Genomic DNA, 19,368 nt, shown 5'->3' with positions numbered 1-19,368 from the left:
TGGTTTTCAAAGCTGAGGACAAGGTGGGAAGAGAACAGGACAAGATGAACCACACACCAGCTTAATTCATTCAAAAACCAATGCTGCGAACTATATAGACTTCTGTAATACCTGACAGCAGAAGCCTGAAGAAGGCTCAAGGTCAAAGATACTTAGATAATTTTCTCTACTTAACTTTTTGCCTCACAAGGATACTCCATACCCCTGATTCCTTTGTGTTTGCAATTTTGCTGGTCAAATAGCTATCCAACTTAACCTTCCCTCAGTTCCACCCCCCTTCAAAGCCTTACTTCTTTTCTCAATAAATCAAATTAGTGTTTAGGCAAGTACCATCTGCACTTACTTTGTTGCCCAAATAAGAACTGGGTGCACTCCAGTAATAAGTCTGTGGCAGTACTTTTCGCGCAGCCACGTTGCTGATGCTAAACTGCTGATGCCCATCAAATCTCTTTTGCCTGGGGGTAACTCTGGTAAGACCCAGTAAGCCAGTCAGATACCAGCCATTCATGTCTTCCATCTATAATGACAGAAAAAAAAAACCCAAACAGAACACATTACAATGAGAATCAGGACATCAGTCATTTCAATAGTCATAGCCTCTCATTCTTCCATTTGTAAAAAACTGATTAGGTTTATATGATTAATAGCAGGTTAGGAACAAAGGAAACAACAAAGTAAAACCAGCAAAAATTTCTCTTATTGTATGTGACTGGGAGTTATAACTTCTGAGTAGTTTGGAGTAACTGCAAGTATTTGCTTTCTCTGCTTCATATGGTCCAGAGGAGGAAACTCCATCATACAAACATATGCGTAAGAATATCTTCAAATGATATACAAGTTTTCAATAAATAATATCGGTCACAAAGGGTACAGAAGATGAGCTGACAAATGGATATACATTTTCTGATTGTTGTAGACAGCATAATTGATAATAATTTGTAATTCTAAAGCCTTACAACTTACAAGTTCAAATATACTCTTTTTATAAAGCCAAAGCAAAGCTGGAAAGCACCAGAACTTGAATTTCTGAAATCCCATAACTAGCAATGAATCATCAGAGAAGAGCACACTGTTCATACAAGGACGGCTTCTGGAGCCTGGATACAAGCAGAACAATACATTAGCTCAGCCGTGGGATGGAAAATTTTCCAGATGCTGGCATGTAAATGAGCACACTAGGCATATATGATTTTACTCACAGACTTCCAGCATACCAATACAGCCAAAACCAGGAGCTAGTAGACCTGGAACACATTTCCCAAACTCGATCTACAGACATGAATATGTAGCATACATCCGTTACGGTGGAATCAGTGTCTGAGCTTTGAGAACTAATTTAAAGTTTAGAGTACATCTGCAGGCTAAAGACATTTTTCTACAGCACAAATATGAACAGTAGGTTCATCTCCCTTTCACACCCTTTCCTAGGAATGCAGAATGCAAAAGAAATTCACCCAAAATGTCCCCTGTAGGGCATCCCTTTTTCTTACATAAGCTGTGTGTTGTTAATGTTTCAAAATTCTTAATTATTTCAGGTCTAGAAATTTAATAATGACCTGGAAAAGAGGTTGCCCTATGGATATGTTGCATTTAACTCAGGACTGATTATGTATGCACATTTCAGGACTGTGTTTATGCACATGGCTTCATTTTTGATTGTTATAACTCCTTTTGCACTTCTCACTGTTCAACTGCGCTTTGTCAGACCTTTCTCACAATGAATAGAAACAAAGCTTATAAGCATTTTCTTTTGGATCAATGAAAAATGTATGGGGCGTTAAAGAACATGCATGATTTTATAATAGGATGCACTGTGGTGACAATAGACAGTGACAACACACAGAAACACAAAACCAATGACATGTACTGATACGGTATGATTTTTCTTACACTTCTGTAGGTAAGGTGAGAGTGTGTGCAGACGTTAGTTTTCCCAGAGCAGAAACATTCCTCACAGCCTTTGGGATTATTTCGCTGCAGATTGAAGAAACCTGGTTTGCACCGATCACAGTTTTCTCCTTCAACATGTTCCTGGAAATGCACATTAGAATATTACTTCAGTTGTCATAGATTAGAACTTGAGATCGCCAGCTTTATAGTCTGCGGGAGAGTACAAAGGCAGGACTATAAAGACATTTGTAGGAAAGACTGTTCTTATTTGTGAATATTAGTAGCAAATCCTCTACACAATAAAAGTTATTATGGCTGCATGTAAATAACAGGACATGGAATTTGGACATTGTAAGATTTTTAATTTTTCTTCTACATGAATGGACATACCTGATTTCAGGGAATAATCTAATTTATCTCCTTTACACTTAAGAGTGTCATAGAGGAAGGAAGTATGGGACACAATGTTACAGCCTCAACAACTGTAGTTTGTTGGTATGGCTGATAAAATCTGTGCACGCCCAATTGATGCAAACTACAGGTACATAGAATTAGTTGTACCAATCATTCAGCGTATCAGTTTTTCAGTGGTCTGTCATTAATAGCTGAATTCAGGCTAAATCCAAGTTCAAAGGGCTTCATTTCTTCTTTCCATAGCTACATGTGTTTGACAGCCATGCAGACAGGTCTGCAAAGTCTTCCCCTGCAGAAAGCCAGGCACTAAACATACATGAAGAATTCTAAATTTAGCATTTGGTAACTACATTTTTCAGAGAGAGCTTATGTTGTGCCTTAAGTCCTGCTAGCTTACGCAATAAATCGATTTGTCCTATAGGCAAAGATAAAGCTAGCTTTTCTACAAGGAGTATGTTGCAAAAGGCTCACACTACGGGGCTCGCTTAGTAATTCAATATTTTTCCCAAGATAACCCAGAAAATTCTTTCCCTTTCAGAAGTGTTATATACAGTCTCTTTAATCCTGGAGACAGGGCTCTATGGTATGCACACAGGACCAAATTGTTGGCTCCACATCAGCAGAGAATGAACACATAAAAAGCCTGCCCACGCTGTGTCGTCTATGATTGCTTGAAATACACAGCTCTGAAGTAAGTTCACCAAACGCCATTTGATAGCCTCCTGGTTAAGATCTAGCAAAGATGGAAAAAGCAGGGCAAAGCATGTGGAGGTATGGGGAGAAAGGACAGCACACACGGATTAAGAAGAAATAGGGACAATGAGGGGGAAGGGGTAAGGACAGCTAAAGAAGGAGATAAAATGAAAATGTAAATAGGTTTTCACCACTAATTATGCAGTAACAACTCGTGTAGCAAAATATCTTTGCTCTGTCTCTATTGCTGTGCTGTATGTATGCTCTCCTTCAACAACATCATATAGACGCTGTTCAACAAACCAAAAATCTCTTTAATACAACTCAAGGCTACCAGTCAATCACTTTTAACTTCAACATCTCATTAATTTAAAGAATGGTATTTTACATTTTCACCAGCAATCTCAGGATTAATCAATGCATATTATTGCCATAGGTATGCTGAAAACACCCAGCTACTCATGCTTCATATGGAAAATAATGTGGGTAACATTTGGGAACTCACAGGCACTCAAATGCTCTCACACACAATTCTACTAACTAGAATTATGGACGCCGGTCTGAAAAGTTTCAGACCTTGCTGACGTGCTTAGTGTGTGCAGAGTGGGAAGGGTAAAATAAAAAAAGAGAGCTGCAAAGCGAAAGTATGTGTTTAAATGAAAAGTTGTCCTACTCTGCAGTCACAAGCGTGTCATCAGTGAGTAAAACCTATATAATTCTATTGAGTAGGCAGCAAGTTCAGTGGATAATAGATACATAAAACTCAAAGTTGGAAAAGAGATCTAACCTATCCTTCAGCCAATGAAGCAATGTTTCTACAGCCTCATTTATTTCCGAATACTGTGTTCAGTCCAGTTTTAAATTATGCAAAAATGAGACTTTGACCATATAGCTTCAGAAAGCTCTCTGAGATAATTAGTAATAAAATAGGCATTTATACTTGTCCCTCACCTTTCTGTACTTTAGTTTACTCTGACTAATGTGGTAAAGATAACAATCTAATTTTGCATTTTGCTGTTTACAGTTAGAACTGTTTTTCAGCAGTCAATTTCCTTTACAAGAAAAGTATCTTTAGTAAATTTAGAGCTCATCGTATGTAATTGAAAGATGTGATTAAAAGAAGGGAAGCATTTTTCCTAAGACCTGCTATTAACTTGTCCAGACATCCCACTTTATTCTTCATATGGAGCATAACTAATCTGATGATTTCAGTGTCCCTTTGACCATAATCTGCTTTGATTTGAATTTGAAGATTGCTAGTGAAAATAAACGTGCGTGTATCTGTATCTCAGCTATCTGCAAAGGGTATCATTTTTCTCCCACAAGCACTTAAAAAGCTATTAGAAGAGCAGAAAGGAGACAAAGGCTCAACAGCGAGGAAAAAGTGTATATAGTGTGGACTCTCTGGGATAGGAACAATTATCTCTATTCCATATTTGTTCATTTTGGTCTGATTGTACTAACAGGTCAGTTTGGCATTACATAAATAATGTCATAATAATAAGAATCATTCAGCAGTGGTTATCTTGTATTTGGCATATGACATCTTCATCAAAGCTCCCTTTCAAGTCAGAATATAGCAAAAGCGCCCCTTTTCTGATCTTCTAGACTTGATAGCTAAGGAATTAGAACTGTGATATGGATAGATTTTATTTCTGACAGAGAGCATGTGACTGTTACATAAAGTGAGGGTAAGGTTAACTCTCTGAGTAGATTTCAGTGCTATTCAGCTGTCACACCAGAGCTTTATGTGTGTATGCAGCGTGAGCTGATAGATTGAAGTATTTTTTGTACATTCTTGTATTTAAGGATGTAATGTAAGTATTTTTAAATTCACATTTGTGACTAATTCTGTTAATTAAATGCTGGAAGGAAACTCCCACAAGTACGACACAGAAAAACTGACCCCCAGTACAGTAAATTGTCCTTTGGGCCTGTTCATGGTCACTTACTAAACTGTGACTTACAGAGCACCACCATTTCTAAACATTTCTGGTAACGAGGTATTTTATAAGAAGTGCATGCATGTGTTTTTAGAAGTTTTTTATTTCAATATAATATTGATATATAATTTGCTGGAGGTACATGAAGGCACACAGAGAAAATCGTCCTTAAATTTTCTTCCTGGAAATTAAGAAATTCATCCTACAGAAAAGATGGATTATTTTTTTAAAAAAATGTTAGAGATTTCTAAACAACCATCCCAAGGCAGGAAAGAATGCTCTCAGTTTGGAACTTAGCAAGAAAAGAGGATTATATCCCTAATGACAACTCCTAAATGGCAACTTTTTTGTTTGTTTTAATACATCATCAATTCACCTCATTTTCTCTTTTGAAGTCATATTACAGTTTAGTTTTAGAGCCCACAATACTTTAAACATATAGTTTCTGAGTAGATGAGGATGAGAGTTTGAAACAAATGATTCACAGGCTTCTTAAGTATCTCTTCACTACAGATTTCTAAGGACTTGTATGACTGGCAGCAGGCTTCTAGGTACCTATGCTAATTACAGTGAGTACTGAGATGACACAAGACAATCTAAGACTTTACAGGACCAAGAGCAAGTGTTCTACGAGAAGTGACTAACATAGATACTAACACAGCTAGGTAGGACAGTGGAATGCTATTGTATGATAGAAGACCATTAATTGCAATCTTTCAATACCATTAATATCTTCCTATGGCTCAGAAGAATTTGACATCCATACCTTGCAGATGCAGGGACCTATGCAAGGGTCAACATTTGCACTGCCTTTCAGTGAGCAGTTGCAGGGCAGGCACTCAGGATATCCTGTATAACCCAAGGCACATCTATTGCAGCTCTCTCCTGCATAGCCAGTCTTGCAGTGACAGAAACCAGGCAACATATCTATGGGAAGAGGAAGAAAACATGAGACATATTTGATTTATCATTATTATTATTACCAGATATGTGTGTTAGAGTGCTCAAAGCAACACCTTTGGTAGCTGTAACGTAAGGGTGTTTACTGTGGGTCAGACCATACGTCTATTTAACTCGGTATCCTGTCTGAGAGAGGCTAGAATAAAGCATGCAAGAACAGAGCAAGTATATAGTGATTTGAATTCTGAGCTTCCAGAAATCCGCGTATTACAGAACTTCTAAACTGAAACTTATCCCTACTTCCTTGCATCTAACAGTCCCTGAAAAACTTCTCTTCCATTAATTCACTTAATCGCCTTTGAACATGCTTTTACTTTCAGAATCCATAAAGCTCCCTAGCAGCAAGTTCTACATTTAGCCATGTGTAGTGTGAAAGACAACACTGATGTGCGTTAAACCTGTATTCGTTGCCCTCTCATATCATAGAAAACAGCAAGTAACCATTCCCTACTCACTTTCTCCACGTCATCTGTGATTTCAATATACCTCTATCATATCCCACATGACATTTTTATTTCATACCCCAAAAACTCCTAAGCCTATTTAATAATTCTTTACACAGAAACTGCTTTGCATGGATGAAAATCTCTATTGTCCTTCTCTGCACTGTTTCCAGTTCTAATAAATTATTTAAGGAGAAGGGAGTGCATAGTGTGGACCTATAAATGGTTTGATGATTTTTTTCAGTTTTGTTTTTTAAACATCAGTAATATTTCCTGAGGCTCTGCTGACCTTTTTGACTACTGCTGAGCCAGCACTGAGCTGATACATCCAGGGTACAGTCCAAGGTAATTCTAAGAGCTGTTTCAAAACTGGTAGTGCCTAATTCAGAAATCGCTGTAATCAATGTACAAGTAGAACTACTTTTCTCTGTGTTCTACTTTTCCTTTAATTGCTACAGAAATTCATCAGTTATTTTACTACCCAGCCACTGACTATCTTGAGATCTTTCTGAACATTTTGCAGTTCTTTCATTTTTCTATGCTGAAAGATTTTGTACTTGCTAAATTTGTCACCTTCCTACTCATCCCTTTTCCAGGTTAAATATGAATATTTTCAACAGTTCATATTGATCGTCACTGTGAAAATGGTCCATTTATTCTTTTATCCAAGTACTAATCCATGAAAGAACCTTTCCTCCTTATTCCATTACACTTTCTTTCATGGTCTGTGGTGAAGGATCTTGTCAAAACTTTTTGAAAATCAAACCACAATATTAATCAAATGAGCCTTTGTTCACATGTTCATTGAATCCTTCAAACAGATTCGTAAGGCACACTGTCCTCTACAAAAAAACTGATCTTGCCCATTTTTGCCACAGTCCAGAAATGGTATAAATCGTTTATTGTAGTTCTACTGATTTGCTTGGTACAGAAACCAGACCTTCTGATTTTAGTTTCCTGGAACCTTCTGCCTTTCTTTTACAAATTGGATAAACAGTTCCTATTTATGTAATATTAATGTCAGTTTTTAAAAGTATTATAAACTATATTTAATGCTTCAAGCAACTCCATTTTCAACTACATCCAGAAGCCATGGATAAATATGATATATGCCTGATGAATTTTTATTCTTTATTTATCAGCTTGCTCTAAACCTGACACTTATGTTTGAGACAGTTCTGACTTGTCCCCATGAACAAAGACTCCCAAGCGGGAAATTCCCTGAGCTCTTCTATTCACTGATACAAAGAATTAATCTAGCTTTTCTGCTGTGTCCTTTTCTTTCTTGAGATGTCTGGTTATAACTTGATTACACCTTAATCATATTTAACTCCTACTGAATTTGAATCTCTAGCAGTCTTTTTGATTCTGATTTATCTGAAGAAGTACTCCTTAGCAACATTTAAGCATTCAGCAAATTATTCCTTAAAATATGTGTACGTGTTATTAAGAGTATGACTTTCCAGAATCTGTCACAATTTATGTCCTTTTCTATTACCCTCAACTGGATATAACTTCTGCTTTTTCAGGGAGCTGCTTTTTTATTGTATAAATAGATTTTTTTTTCCTAGCTTAATTGCATTGCTTGAATCATTTTGAACTAGAGGAATGCGTCTTCTCTGAATGTCTAATATGCAGTCTATAAACCCTATGCTTGCCATGAGCAGTCTTGGATTGTTCATTTTGATTTTCTTTTTAAAGGTTTCCTTGTTTTGATTAAGTTGTTTTTTAGGAAGGCTTTCTCATTCCTACAAGAATGTCGAATTTACTGCCCTTCAGAGGAGATTTTTAAACCAGTTCCTAATGCATAAATCCAGAGGTGCTTCTCTTTTTATAGTTTCTCTAACTAGCTGTTTGAAGAAGCAGTCACCTACAGGAGTTTTAAATGATATTATCTGTTAATCTATAGAGAGATGAAATTCAATCTGTCTTCTCTAATCTTGTAGCCTCTTTGGTCTCCTGTAGCACATCATATTGACTGTCACCTTCTTGATCTGTCCTAATTATATACAGAATTTCAGTGCATGAAATTTCTGCATTACTTACTATCACATAACCATGTGCTCCATGGGTTTTGATGCCTGTGGCCCAGCTGATTCTCGAATTTCTGAGTTACCCTCCTCTCAACTAGCCACCAGCGAGGCCCCACAGCACAGCAGGCCTCAGGCTCTTTTGTAACCTGGGTCAATGCATCCTAGCCGGACAATCTTGTCTTATGAGAGAAACTCCTGTTCCTTCCAGATGAAAATACCATGCCATACACCAGGGTTCAGCAGTAAAAGACACAGGCAAGTCTAACTCTTTAGAAGTGAGCCAGTCTTATTTGAAAGTTTCGGGAACTCATTCTTAGGTCTCACGAGTTAAGTCTCAGCAAACTCAAATTCAATTAAATATCTCAGTATGGAACAACTCCTAAATACTCATTTAAATCTATAGTCTCTCCTCCACTGCCCAGTCAGTCCATTTTTTTAGTTCCTCATCAAGAATCTTCCCTTCTCCTGCTCCTTCCTTTCTCTGCAGTTAAGGAAGAGAGTCTAGGATTGGAAACTCCAGTGTCATCAGCCCAGCAATCTCCTTTCTTATGCAGTATACACAGTAGCGGATAACCTTCAGCCTACCATCTATCAAGAGACCTCACACTCCACAACAGAGAGAGGAAGGTGTAGAGACTACTAACTGTCATATATTCTTCCAGCTCTGACACTTGTTGGTACGGTTAGTCTGCATATTTTATTTGGCTCAATGCCTTCTTTCATTTACAGCACTTGCAAGATCTAGGCTCTCATTGTATTACACAGTATGTAAATTCCTGTCAGTGTCCCACTGGTTATCTTCGACCAGGCTTCTGTAGTGCATATGTAGTGCATATTATATCAACAGCCTAATTATATTTCAATTTAGGGCAGATGTTTCAGGTCCGTCTTTTGTTGTTGTTGTAATGAACTAACATTTCAGCAGAAGCACATCTTCTTTTGCTTTTGGTCTATTACTTCACAGGCCTTGTTTGAATGGGGCTTTATTTGTTGAAGCGGTTATTCCCTGTTTTCTACCCGAATATTATCAGTTTCTGTCCTATCTTTGAGTGTGCAGAAGCTTCGAAAGTTCATCCTAGAGGATGAGTCATCTTGAAATATGAGTTTTATCAGTCAGTTTTCTCCCAGCCTACCAGTCTTTCAAAATTGCACAAAAATAAATGCATGCAAAAGCATGCACCAAACCCTTGACAAAACCTGCAATCCCAGGACTGGCCTCTGCCATTTTCACTCCTGTTCAACAGTGTATAAATTCCAAAAATGATCTCATGGAAGTCAGTGGGACTGCTCGCTGAGCAAAGTACTATGAAGCCTGAATAAAGATGGAGATATCTGGACGTTATTTATCCTACAATGTCTGAGAAAGTTTTTCAGCAAAAGTAAACATCTGTCATTGGGATTATATTGTACAAAAAGAGGCAATAGGGAAAAAACTTCACTGCATGATAGCATGCAGTGAAGGCTGAGTCACAAAACTCTGCCAGTTTCCAAACTTCACAGCTCTTGCAGGTGCTTTAAAAGCCAAGTAAAATGGCTATTTGTTAAAATCTAGCCACTACAGCTTGAAACAAGTACTGATTTACTGAGAAAGCCTAATTACTGGAGTACAGAGTAGTTCTGAATGTACAGGTTCCACCTTTGCTTCTGTATGGACAATACAGAAGTGACGATGGTCAAGTTTACCTGTTATTAGGATGGATTGGACATAGATGGACAAGTTCAGTTTTAAAATTATTGCCTTTCAGTTACAGAACCTAGAGACATATTCATCAGTTTGTTTTATCAATACCACAGTTTACAAACATACTATGATTTATTATAAGTTTCTATATTTTCTATCTTTTCTATATTGCTCATGAACATATCATATAATGTTGCTATGAAAGAATATTTGGAAAGAGTTCTTGAAGATTCAAAACCAAAAATATACAAGCTAGAATAATAGTATTTCATTTCAGAATGCTGAGTGAAACATGTGAGGACAAAGTTATACTAGGCTGATCAAAATGGAAATTATACACGCTTAATATACAAAAATACTTCTTTTTCTCCTGAAACAATGCCTACTCAATTATAAAGCGAGTCCTTCATGCCCTTCTCTTCTCTACCAAAATCTGATGACGACTACAGAATGCAGTCATTTAAATCCTCTTGTTGCATTCATCAGTGTACCAGTTATTATGGTATTTGCTACACTTTTCTGTTTTAATTGTTGCTTGCGTACAGTATTCAAGCACACAGAGAATGTACAGCCTCCAGCTTTATTTTCCTTGAGAACTGTTCATGGTGACTTTATATCCCCAGTGATTTTCCTTATTATCATATTTCCCTTTTAGTTTAATGTTTTTAATATTCCCGACTCATTTGCTTACCACACATTTAAGAAGTGTATTGCCATCTTACACCAAGGAAACAATTTATCCTTAAACAACCAGCCAGCAAACTCTGAGATGTATTTCAACCTACCCAGTGTGTATTCATTCTGGTTCACAGGTGAATAGATAGATTCCTTCAGACAGATCATGCTTTCCAGCCTTTCCCTTACGAAGGCTCCCCAGTGCTTCAAACCCAACTGTTGCCCAGGGTGATCAGTGTACAGTAAAAAGAATTTTATCAGGGTATTGAATATAAATTTGAGGGGAAAAAAAAGGTAAAAAGTGATCGGCTTTCAGGATAGTTTTATGCTAAAAATTATATCCAGACCTGCTCTTGATTCTAACACAACCTCTTCCATTACCACAAAAATCTTTCCTTAAAGGAAATATTAAAAAGGCTTTATTGTGTCTTTTCTGTGGAATAAGACGTTACAGTCACAAATCTGGCCAGCTGGTCCAAACACTATAATCAAACATAATGTGCAAGAAGTAAACAGTTCTCTTAACGTGTTGGAACCTTATTTAGTACAACAAGAGGTAAAGAAAAGCAAATAAAGAGAAAGAACAAGGAGTAAAGAACAGGACCATTGTAGGCAGAATGGCTACAAAGCCCAGGTATGTGTAGAGCTGACTTATTTTTGTTCTTATGGTCTTAAAATAGGTAAATAAAACAAGATAAATATCAGAATTGTCCTCTGGCCACTGTCTAGACAGTGCAAACTGGCAGGACACAGACAACTGGTTTCAGGAACAAATGCATGGACTACTCTGGGGAGGGAATTCTGTATATGGTGGCTGTTACCTAAATAACAATTGTTGCGCTTGTCATAATTGAGAAGAAGTAGTTTAAATACACAGAATAACCTCTACAGTAAATAAACTGGAAAGAGGAGACATCAATGGGTTTAAAAAGCAATAAAGGAAAAAAATTACTTCATGTGTTACAAACAGCAGATTCAACAGAGAGTAACAATACTCTAATGTGCTCAAAAGCAACAGGCCTCTAACCAATTGCAGCCAAATGAGTTAGGTTTCATGAAGGTCAGGAGAAGCTGGTTACAGTCAAGACAGAAAATGATGAGAGTTTTAATTTTGTGAAGAGAACAAAAGAACTCTCTGGTTCTCGGGACTGGAGGAACTGCTGAGATATGCAACTTGTTTGAAAGCTTGGGGCTAGATGAGCAGGACTGGCCGCTTGCCAATAAAAGTAAAAGGAGGCAAAACAGAGAGAGATAATCCAATTTTGGATATGTTATCCTCAAGATGGTGGCATGACACATTTCTTGACTTATTAGAAAGACACAGTTAATGATCTTTAGATTAGATGGATGGAGACAATAGAGAAAAAGCAAGAAAGGAAAGGAGGGGTCCAAACAGGAGTTTTATTCTCTTCCTAGAGAGGTCCAGAAAAGAGGCAAGAGAAGAATTTACCAGAAAGAAGATCAGAGAATTAAAAAGGCAGGCGGCGATACAGGAAGCAAGGTGTTAAAGCACAGTACCACCCAGTCAGATTCAGAAAGTGTAGGCAGATTTAGAAAGCAACTATGAGATGGTTTAGATCTGTTGAACGCTCAGAGGCAAGAATAAGACATTATGAGAGCTCCTAATGACACTATTACTGACAATCAAACAAGATGGAAAAATGTCTTTATCTTTTTGCTTCCCTCTCTTATGGGAAGAGCTGACAGCCTATTAACCACCTTTCAGCTGCCAGGCCCCTGGAGAATGACCCGCACCAGTGGCCAGCACGGAAGGTGTGAAAAGAAAGACTGCAGCAGTAACAGATAGGAACTGAGAGACCAAGCAGCTGCTTAACACGCAAGTGGGACATTTGAATTACTCATTCTTCCATCTCAAAATCATAGTCTCAGTATCTCACAAAAGCACTGAATGTCAGTAGTGGCAAACGTTTGAATAAAAGTTGTCCTGTTTAATAGTATGAGAGGTTTCTTTGCTGCATTAAGTCTGTCATCTGTAACCTGTACACTCTCACCCACAGCTTTGGTACAAGCATTGCACAGTCTTGCTGTGTCTTTTCCAGCTTTGGGATTCAGCCTCTCTTCTGCTTCAACTGTCTCTCCTATCAATCGTGTGATATACTGTACCAGGTGTCCGTGCCCGGGCGCTGGCAGCGGCGGGGGCTGCAGGGCAGCCTCTGTGAGGAGAGGACAGGGCTGCCCCGTGCCGGTTCCAGCTGGCTCCAACGGACCCACGGCAGGGCACTGCTGAGCCCCGCAGCCAGATGGGTCAGAGAAGGTCAGAGGAGAAGGAGGGGTAGGAGGTGTTCCAGGCACGGGAGCAGAGATTCTACTCCAGCCCCTGGAGGAGACCATGGTGGAGCAGATATCCACACTGCACACCATGGAGGACCCCATGAAGGAACAGGTGGATATCTCCTGAAAGAACACCCATGGTGGAGCAGATTTTTCTCCTAGAGGACGGCAGCCCATGGGAAGGACCCACGCTGGAGCCAGGGAAAAGTGTGAGGAGAAAGGAGCATCAGAGAGGAACCATTATGACCACAGCCCCCATTCCCCATCCCCCTGCACCACTTGTGGTAGGGGGGGAGGAGGTAGAAGGAAGGAATGAAGGAGTGAGGTTCAGCCTGAAAAAAAAAAAAAAGGAGGGGGGGGGGGAAGGTGTTTTTTTAATTTTTGTCTTTGTTTATCACTATCTGAATCTATTTAAATAGGCAATAAGTTAAATTAATTTTCCCCAAGTCGAGTCTGTTTCGCCCATGACAGTAATTGGTAAGCAACCTCCTGGTCTTTACTTCAACCCGTGAGCTGCTTCATCTTATTTTCTCCCCCTGTCCTGCTTAGAAGGGCAGTGAGAGAGCGGCTGGGTGGGCATTGCAGCTGACCAAGGTCAACCCACCATATATACCACTGTGACAGTAATCAGTATCATTTTATTGAACTGGTATAATCAATACATGGTTGTTAGAGTAGATTTTACACCTCTGGGCCCTGTATTTGCATCTCTGCTATGCTGTTTTTATGTTCCATTGATCTCTATTTCAAAAAAGATTGCTACAACAGCTCTTGTTAATAGATTGTAATTAGCCCAATCAAAACATCTCTTAAGAGCTTGAGTTTTGTTGTTATCTTCCTATGGTATTTTCAGAAGTTGGTCGGCAAAAAACCCCCAAAAATATGGCAATCCATTGTTTCCAAAGCACAAGGAAGCAGTTTATTCTCTATTTGAAGATAGCTTTTACAGGGCTGTGGGAAACAGCTTGCAATGCTACATTAATATAGATGGCACATAAATATGACACCTTTCAAACAGATTTTTTTCTAGGGTTTCAAACGGAAATATGCTTAGAGAGGAAAAGAGATTAAAACATTATGGTTGTACTAGTTTTAATCTCTGCTGTAAAAGAAAAGCCAAAATTCTCCAATATATTCCATGGGAAATACTCTTCCAAACGTACTCAAGTTTGCAAGCCATGAATCTGAAAGAAGCCTCAGGAAATTTGGGAATATAAAATCTGAGTTTCCAAAGAAAAGTATCATAAAAATGCAGGTGGATTATTGTTTGCATGAGTAAACTTAAAAAAAAAAAAGTTGTTTTTTTTTTTAAGAGATTACAAATGTGTTTCAGCTTTTCTTTGACCATTGCTGAACTTAAGCTTTAACATCACTGTCTTTTAGGGATCTTACCTCCTTCTGCATGTTTCTCATCTTTGACACAAGTATCATGTAAAGACCCATTTGGATCACAGGAACATGGCTGGCATGGATCTGGGTTATCTGGCAACACCTACAAAAACAAAGAGATTACAAAACAAAGTATTACCTTTAATAATTGGAAACTTTTGTTTACTTCTTAAACAAAAAGTAGGAGAGAACAACTTCTGTGTAGGTAGCTTGCACTTTAACAAAAATAAGATGGTTGCCAAACTTAGGCCATGCAGTCTAGGCATTAAAGTTACATTTTGGATTTTTATTTAGAAACATCTATGTTTTCAACTAAAAACAGGTGTAGAGATAATAACAGACCCTTGTATAATTAAAATTAATAAATGTAATGAAGTTGATTTTAAGCATTCACTACCTAAAGTAATATTGACAAATAGTTCAGCTGTTCTGGTCAACATGATTCAAAAAACTAACTATAGTTAGTCAGTAACTGAACAAAAAGGGTAAGTGAAGAAAAGTGAACATTAGACAATGGAACAATTTCCTTTTCTTCTTGAAAATGTTACCTCAACGAAACTTAAACATTAGTCTAATATCACACTGGGAATATAAAGTAGAAAGTTCTCCATGAATTAGGTATATACACATACTATAGGTACACTATACACACACAGGTGTATATAAAATCCCTATTAGTTGGATGATAACCCGATTCAGAGGAAAAAATCAAGTGCCCTGCTGTTGAAGAGATCAGTACTCCTTTTCTCAAGCTCTAAGGCTAAAACCAGTATATCAGGGAGAATGTAATTATTGTTATTTGCTGGTGTTTTCTGTGTTTGAGGATTGAAAACCAATCAGACTAAAGGCCATGATTTACCAAACTGAAACTATACAGACAAAATATCGGGAATTTAAGCACACGATAATAGTGTAGCTGTCTAAAATACAGGCACAGCCCATATTGGCAACACAACCTAATGTAAGATTCATCTTCCAACAGCTTCAACTTAGATGAAAATACAGCCTTATATGATGAAAGACAAAAAACAATTCCCGCTGCACTGAAAATGAAAGGCATTCATGACACGCTATAGAATTTCAGTGGTTATTAATTCTACATTACATTTAAAAAATAAAAATTACAGATTGCCTTTCTCTAATATCAAATGTAGCAATATTTCTTTGATCTTTGATAACAAATCTTGAAATTCATTATTGAGGCAAAAGTTCTGTTTACAGGACCACATCCTCCTTTAAATTAAATTGAAATACTAGCTGGAGGCCCTGACCTCAAGTGCATTCCTTCATGTCAACACAATTCACTTTCATGTTTCTGTGAGTGTTAACTTTACAGATTTCCAGCTGTGAAAAGCAACCGCTACACTGTCAGAATTAGAAGTTAACCTTCACAAAACGGCAGTCCAAACTGTGTCATCTCTTTTTAATAACTTAACTCCCCATGCTGAAGTGATGGTTTGAACACGGAGCTTTACAGTGAAGTGACAACAGAACACGCATTTACCCCTTTAGGTCTGAAGTAACCGTCGACGCAGGTCTCGCAGTTTATGCCACCGGTGTGGCTTGTACAATTCACACACACTCCGCCCCCAATGTATTCTCCACGGACATTCAAACTCTGATTTCTGTCTGCAACGTCCTGATCATAGTAACACGCCTCAGTCTTCCCATGACAGTTGCATGCTAAAAAAGAAGGAACTGCGTTAGCGAACACTTTCTGCCTGGAGATGCCACACTGTTACTAAGGTATTAAAAAGAGTCGTTCAACATTTTATCATTGCTGCTGCATACATTGTAACCGACAGCACATTCAAGCATTAACTTACTACTTCAGCTGTGAAAAGTAATGTGGTCTCATCACAAACACAGCCTGGAATTCTGTATATTGTATTTTTTTCTCTATGTTTTGTCCGGGGGAGTATGGAAGTCGACAGATATAGTCTAATTACATTCTTCCTGTCTTATTTTAGGGGTTTTTTTTCTCTTTAAATTGATAGTCCAGAAACCTTTTGGTGGTTGCACACACATACGGTTCATGAAAGAGTCAGCTAATTTAAAATACAGGAGGAATTATAAGGAAAGCAGCAGAATGGTATGAGTAAATTAAAGTAATTTCCATGAAAGCTTAAAGACATCCTAAAACCACTTGATTTGCACATATGCATGTAAGAACTGGGTCAGAACAAAGAGATTCCCAACCTTAAAACTTCTTTAGATGTTCAGATTTGAACTCTTAGGCTTCAGGTCCACATGCAAGAGAGCTCATCTAATAATCTGTTGCTGTCAAAATGAGGTAGCTCTCTTTCTCCCTTCCCCTGTGGCATCAAAACATTCATTTCCACATAAAGAGAAATTCAAAGCTCATCAACATTGTAGGGAGTCATTCTCCTCTCATCTGAACCAGATCCCAGGGAACTGTTTCCACCATGAAAGTACAACAATTGACTGAGGGTTGAAGAGGGCATAAGCAGTGTCTCTTAAAAATTAAACATGAAAATCAATGTACCCTGATTTCATTCCAGAATGCATTCCCAGTACAGACACAGTTCCTACTGAAACAAAGACCTCTGTGACCAAAGTTTACAGGACACAAATAAGCAACTACTACTTTTAATATGGGGATATCTGTTTCTTTTTATGTATTTTCAACCACTCATGGTAAAACTATAGCTACAATCCTACAACTGAATAAATACTTACATGTAATGGAGCACTAGGTTTTATGATGTTCAGAAATATAAGTGGTATGTGACCTTTGGAAGTAAGATTTTAAAGTTCAATTATAACTATCCTTTCTACAGTAAATCTGTAAATGAAATTCCCACCCTGTGGGAAGATGATATTTCAAGGTATGTTTTCGTTCCATGTTGGAAAACTAGATACGTTGTTTTTTCCATTAAAAAAATCAGAAACTCAAATTGCATTTTGATCATGTAAAGATATTTTGTTTCAGCAAGGCTGAACATTATAATATATAAAAGTGGCATTTATACAAAAATTATGCTGTTAAAGTTCAATATAATGAAAAATTTGTGAAAAAGTTTTTTTACTTATCGGGATACAGTCCTGTTATTTTATCAGAACAAACCCACCGTAATTATAAAAATTAAACAAGTCAAAATGATTTTTTTACACAGTATTCCACCAATATCAGCACATTACACTAAAATATTCTGAGTTCAATAAAACCACAATTCTACATGTAATTTTTCTTTTAACTTTTTTGAGCCATTTTGAATAAGTGAACAGCAACTCATTCATAAACAAATGTGGTTAGAAATAGAATTAATTGCAAAATCACGTAGGACCCGATTTCAGTTTTCACCAGCAGTTGCAATAAACCTTCTCTTCTGTACCGCTTTCAACTTACGTTCACATTCATGCTTAACCAGGAAAGTGCCAGCGTGCCAAGGCTTTTGATTGAAACCAGGACAACACCGATCACATGTCTCTCCGCATGTGTTGTGCTCACACTGGCAGACAGATTTCTAATTTAAAAGAAAAACAAATATTTACACAATGTGATGATTTGAAGAATCTGTTCATGTACATAATCTGCATTCCAGTTCAAATTATGAAAACATTAACATTAAGAATGGCTATACTCTGTAATTCCTCTGTTTATTCATTTTTATTCATTTATGTATCCTGCATTCACCAAGTGAGAGACAGAAGAGTGTGTTTAACTCCCATAGCTCTATTTTAAGGAAACAGCCACAATGCAAAGGAACACAGTTGGCCAGAGAATCTAAGGAGAATCTAAGAACGTAGGAGAACCTAATTCCAACTGGCTGAAGAAAGGAGGATGGGAGAATGAAAGTTCCCCAGTACAGTAAATAAGCCAAAGTGCTGGTAGCCCTGAGGTACAGCTTCACATTACAGGGAAGCTGATCTGATAGCTAGCTTACACTAGAAGGAGTGAGCCATTCTCCACCCTTCCCTTAGATGCAGCAATCCTGCAGCTGCAGAGTGAAATCAATTCTGTTGGCTGATCCAATAAAAATTGGCTTTTCTTTTAACTTTAGCATTATTTTTTTACTGGATGAGTCAACTCATCATGTAACCTTCTAACTGCATAACTAATTCTACGTGAGGGATAGCAGGAGTTTTTAAACTAGTAAGACATGAGAGCAGGACCAGACTTTCAGTCACTTTTCAGTTCCTCAGCAGATCACCTTAGCCCCAGCTTAGTCCCAGCATGAAAATATTGCTGTAGGGAACACCCAAACTCTCTGAGGCACAGAAGCAGCTTGGAAAAGGTAAAAGAAACTGCAGTTTGGAGAAATGAGGAGCAAAAATTGCCTTCCCAATAGTTATTCAGTGGAGGGGATTCTCTGTGGTCCTTGTGAAGCCACTCAAGGACAAAGCAGCAAGCTAACCTGGAGAAATTCTATGGCTCACAGGGCAAAGCATAAATCTTGCAAAACAAGGTTAAGTTAAGGAATGCTTCAGAAAAGCAAGGCAGTAAATTCAAGCAAGTTTATTCTTTGTAATGCTAGGGGAAAGATTGATTGTGCTAACAACTACAGTCATGATGTTTATAAGCTAAAGCCCACCTATATTGGTATGGCTCAGTCTGAAGAGTATCCCTGGAGAGCGTGAGTGAGTTGTTTCACTTACGCTATTTTTTATACTGGTCAGACAACAAATACATATATGTCATCCTGCAAAACAAGACACCACACTTGTCAAAATGCCTTTATTTTATCTAGTAGCCAAACTATCTGAACTGAAGTATGTATTAATCGCAATAACAGCACTTATTTTCTGAGGTAGGCCCAATTCTAACAGATGGCACTGAGACAATGCTGCAGTTTGATAACTAAGGCCATCTGAAACAATAGTTCAACACTTGCTATACACATCATCACAGAAAAGGCTTGGAAGGATTAAACCAAGGAGTTTGTAAAATTTTTACAAGGATCCATGGAAACTGCTTGGAACTGTAAATGCAT

General features: G+C 37.8%; 1 protein-coding gene across 3 annotated transcripts in view; it reads right to left on the bottom strand.

Annotated features, from left to right (window-relative positions):
- The window catches only part of LAMA2 (laminin subunit alpha 2), a 389,998-nt gene that overhangs the window by 214,772 nt on the left and 155,858 nt on the right, over positions 1–19,368 (bottom strand). For all 3 annotated transcript variants that reach the window (XM_076333575.1, XM_076333576.1, XM_076333577.1), the window contains exons 7-12: positions 17,784–17,901; positions 15,918–16,096; positions 14,417–14,516; positions 5,707–5,867; positions 1,891–2,031; positions 344–517 (exon numbers count right to left, since the gene is read on the bottom strand). In XM_076333575.1, coding sequence (XP_076189690.1) covers positions 344–517; positions 1,891–2,031; positions 5,707–5,867; positions 14,417–14,516; positions 15,918–16,096; positions 17,784–17,901 — 873 coding nt within the window. The remainder of the gene's footprint in view (positions 1–343; positions 518–1,890; positions 2,032–5,706; positions 5,868–14,416; positions 14,517–15,917; positions 16,097–17,783; positions 17,902–19,368) is intronic.

Source organism: Aptenodytes patagonicus, chromosome 3, assembly GCF_965638725.1.
Source record: "Aptenodytes patagonicus chromosome 3, bAptPat1.pri.cur, whole genome shotgun sequence".
Classification (NCBI taxonomy): Eukaryota; Metazoa; Chordata; class Aves; order Sphenisciformes; family Spheniscidae; genus Aptenodytes; species Aptenodytes patagonicus.
This window is presented reverse-complemented; position numbering and strand designations above follow the sequence as displayed.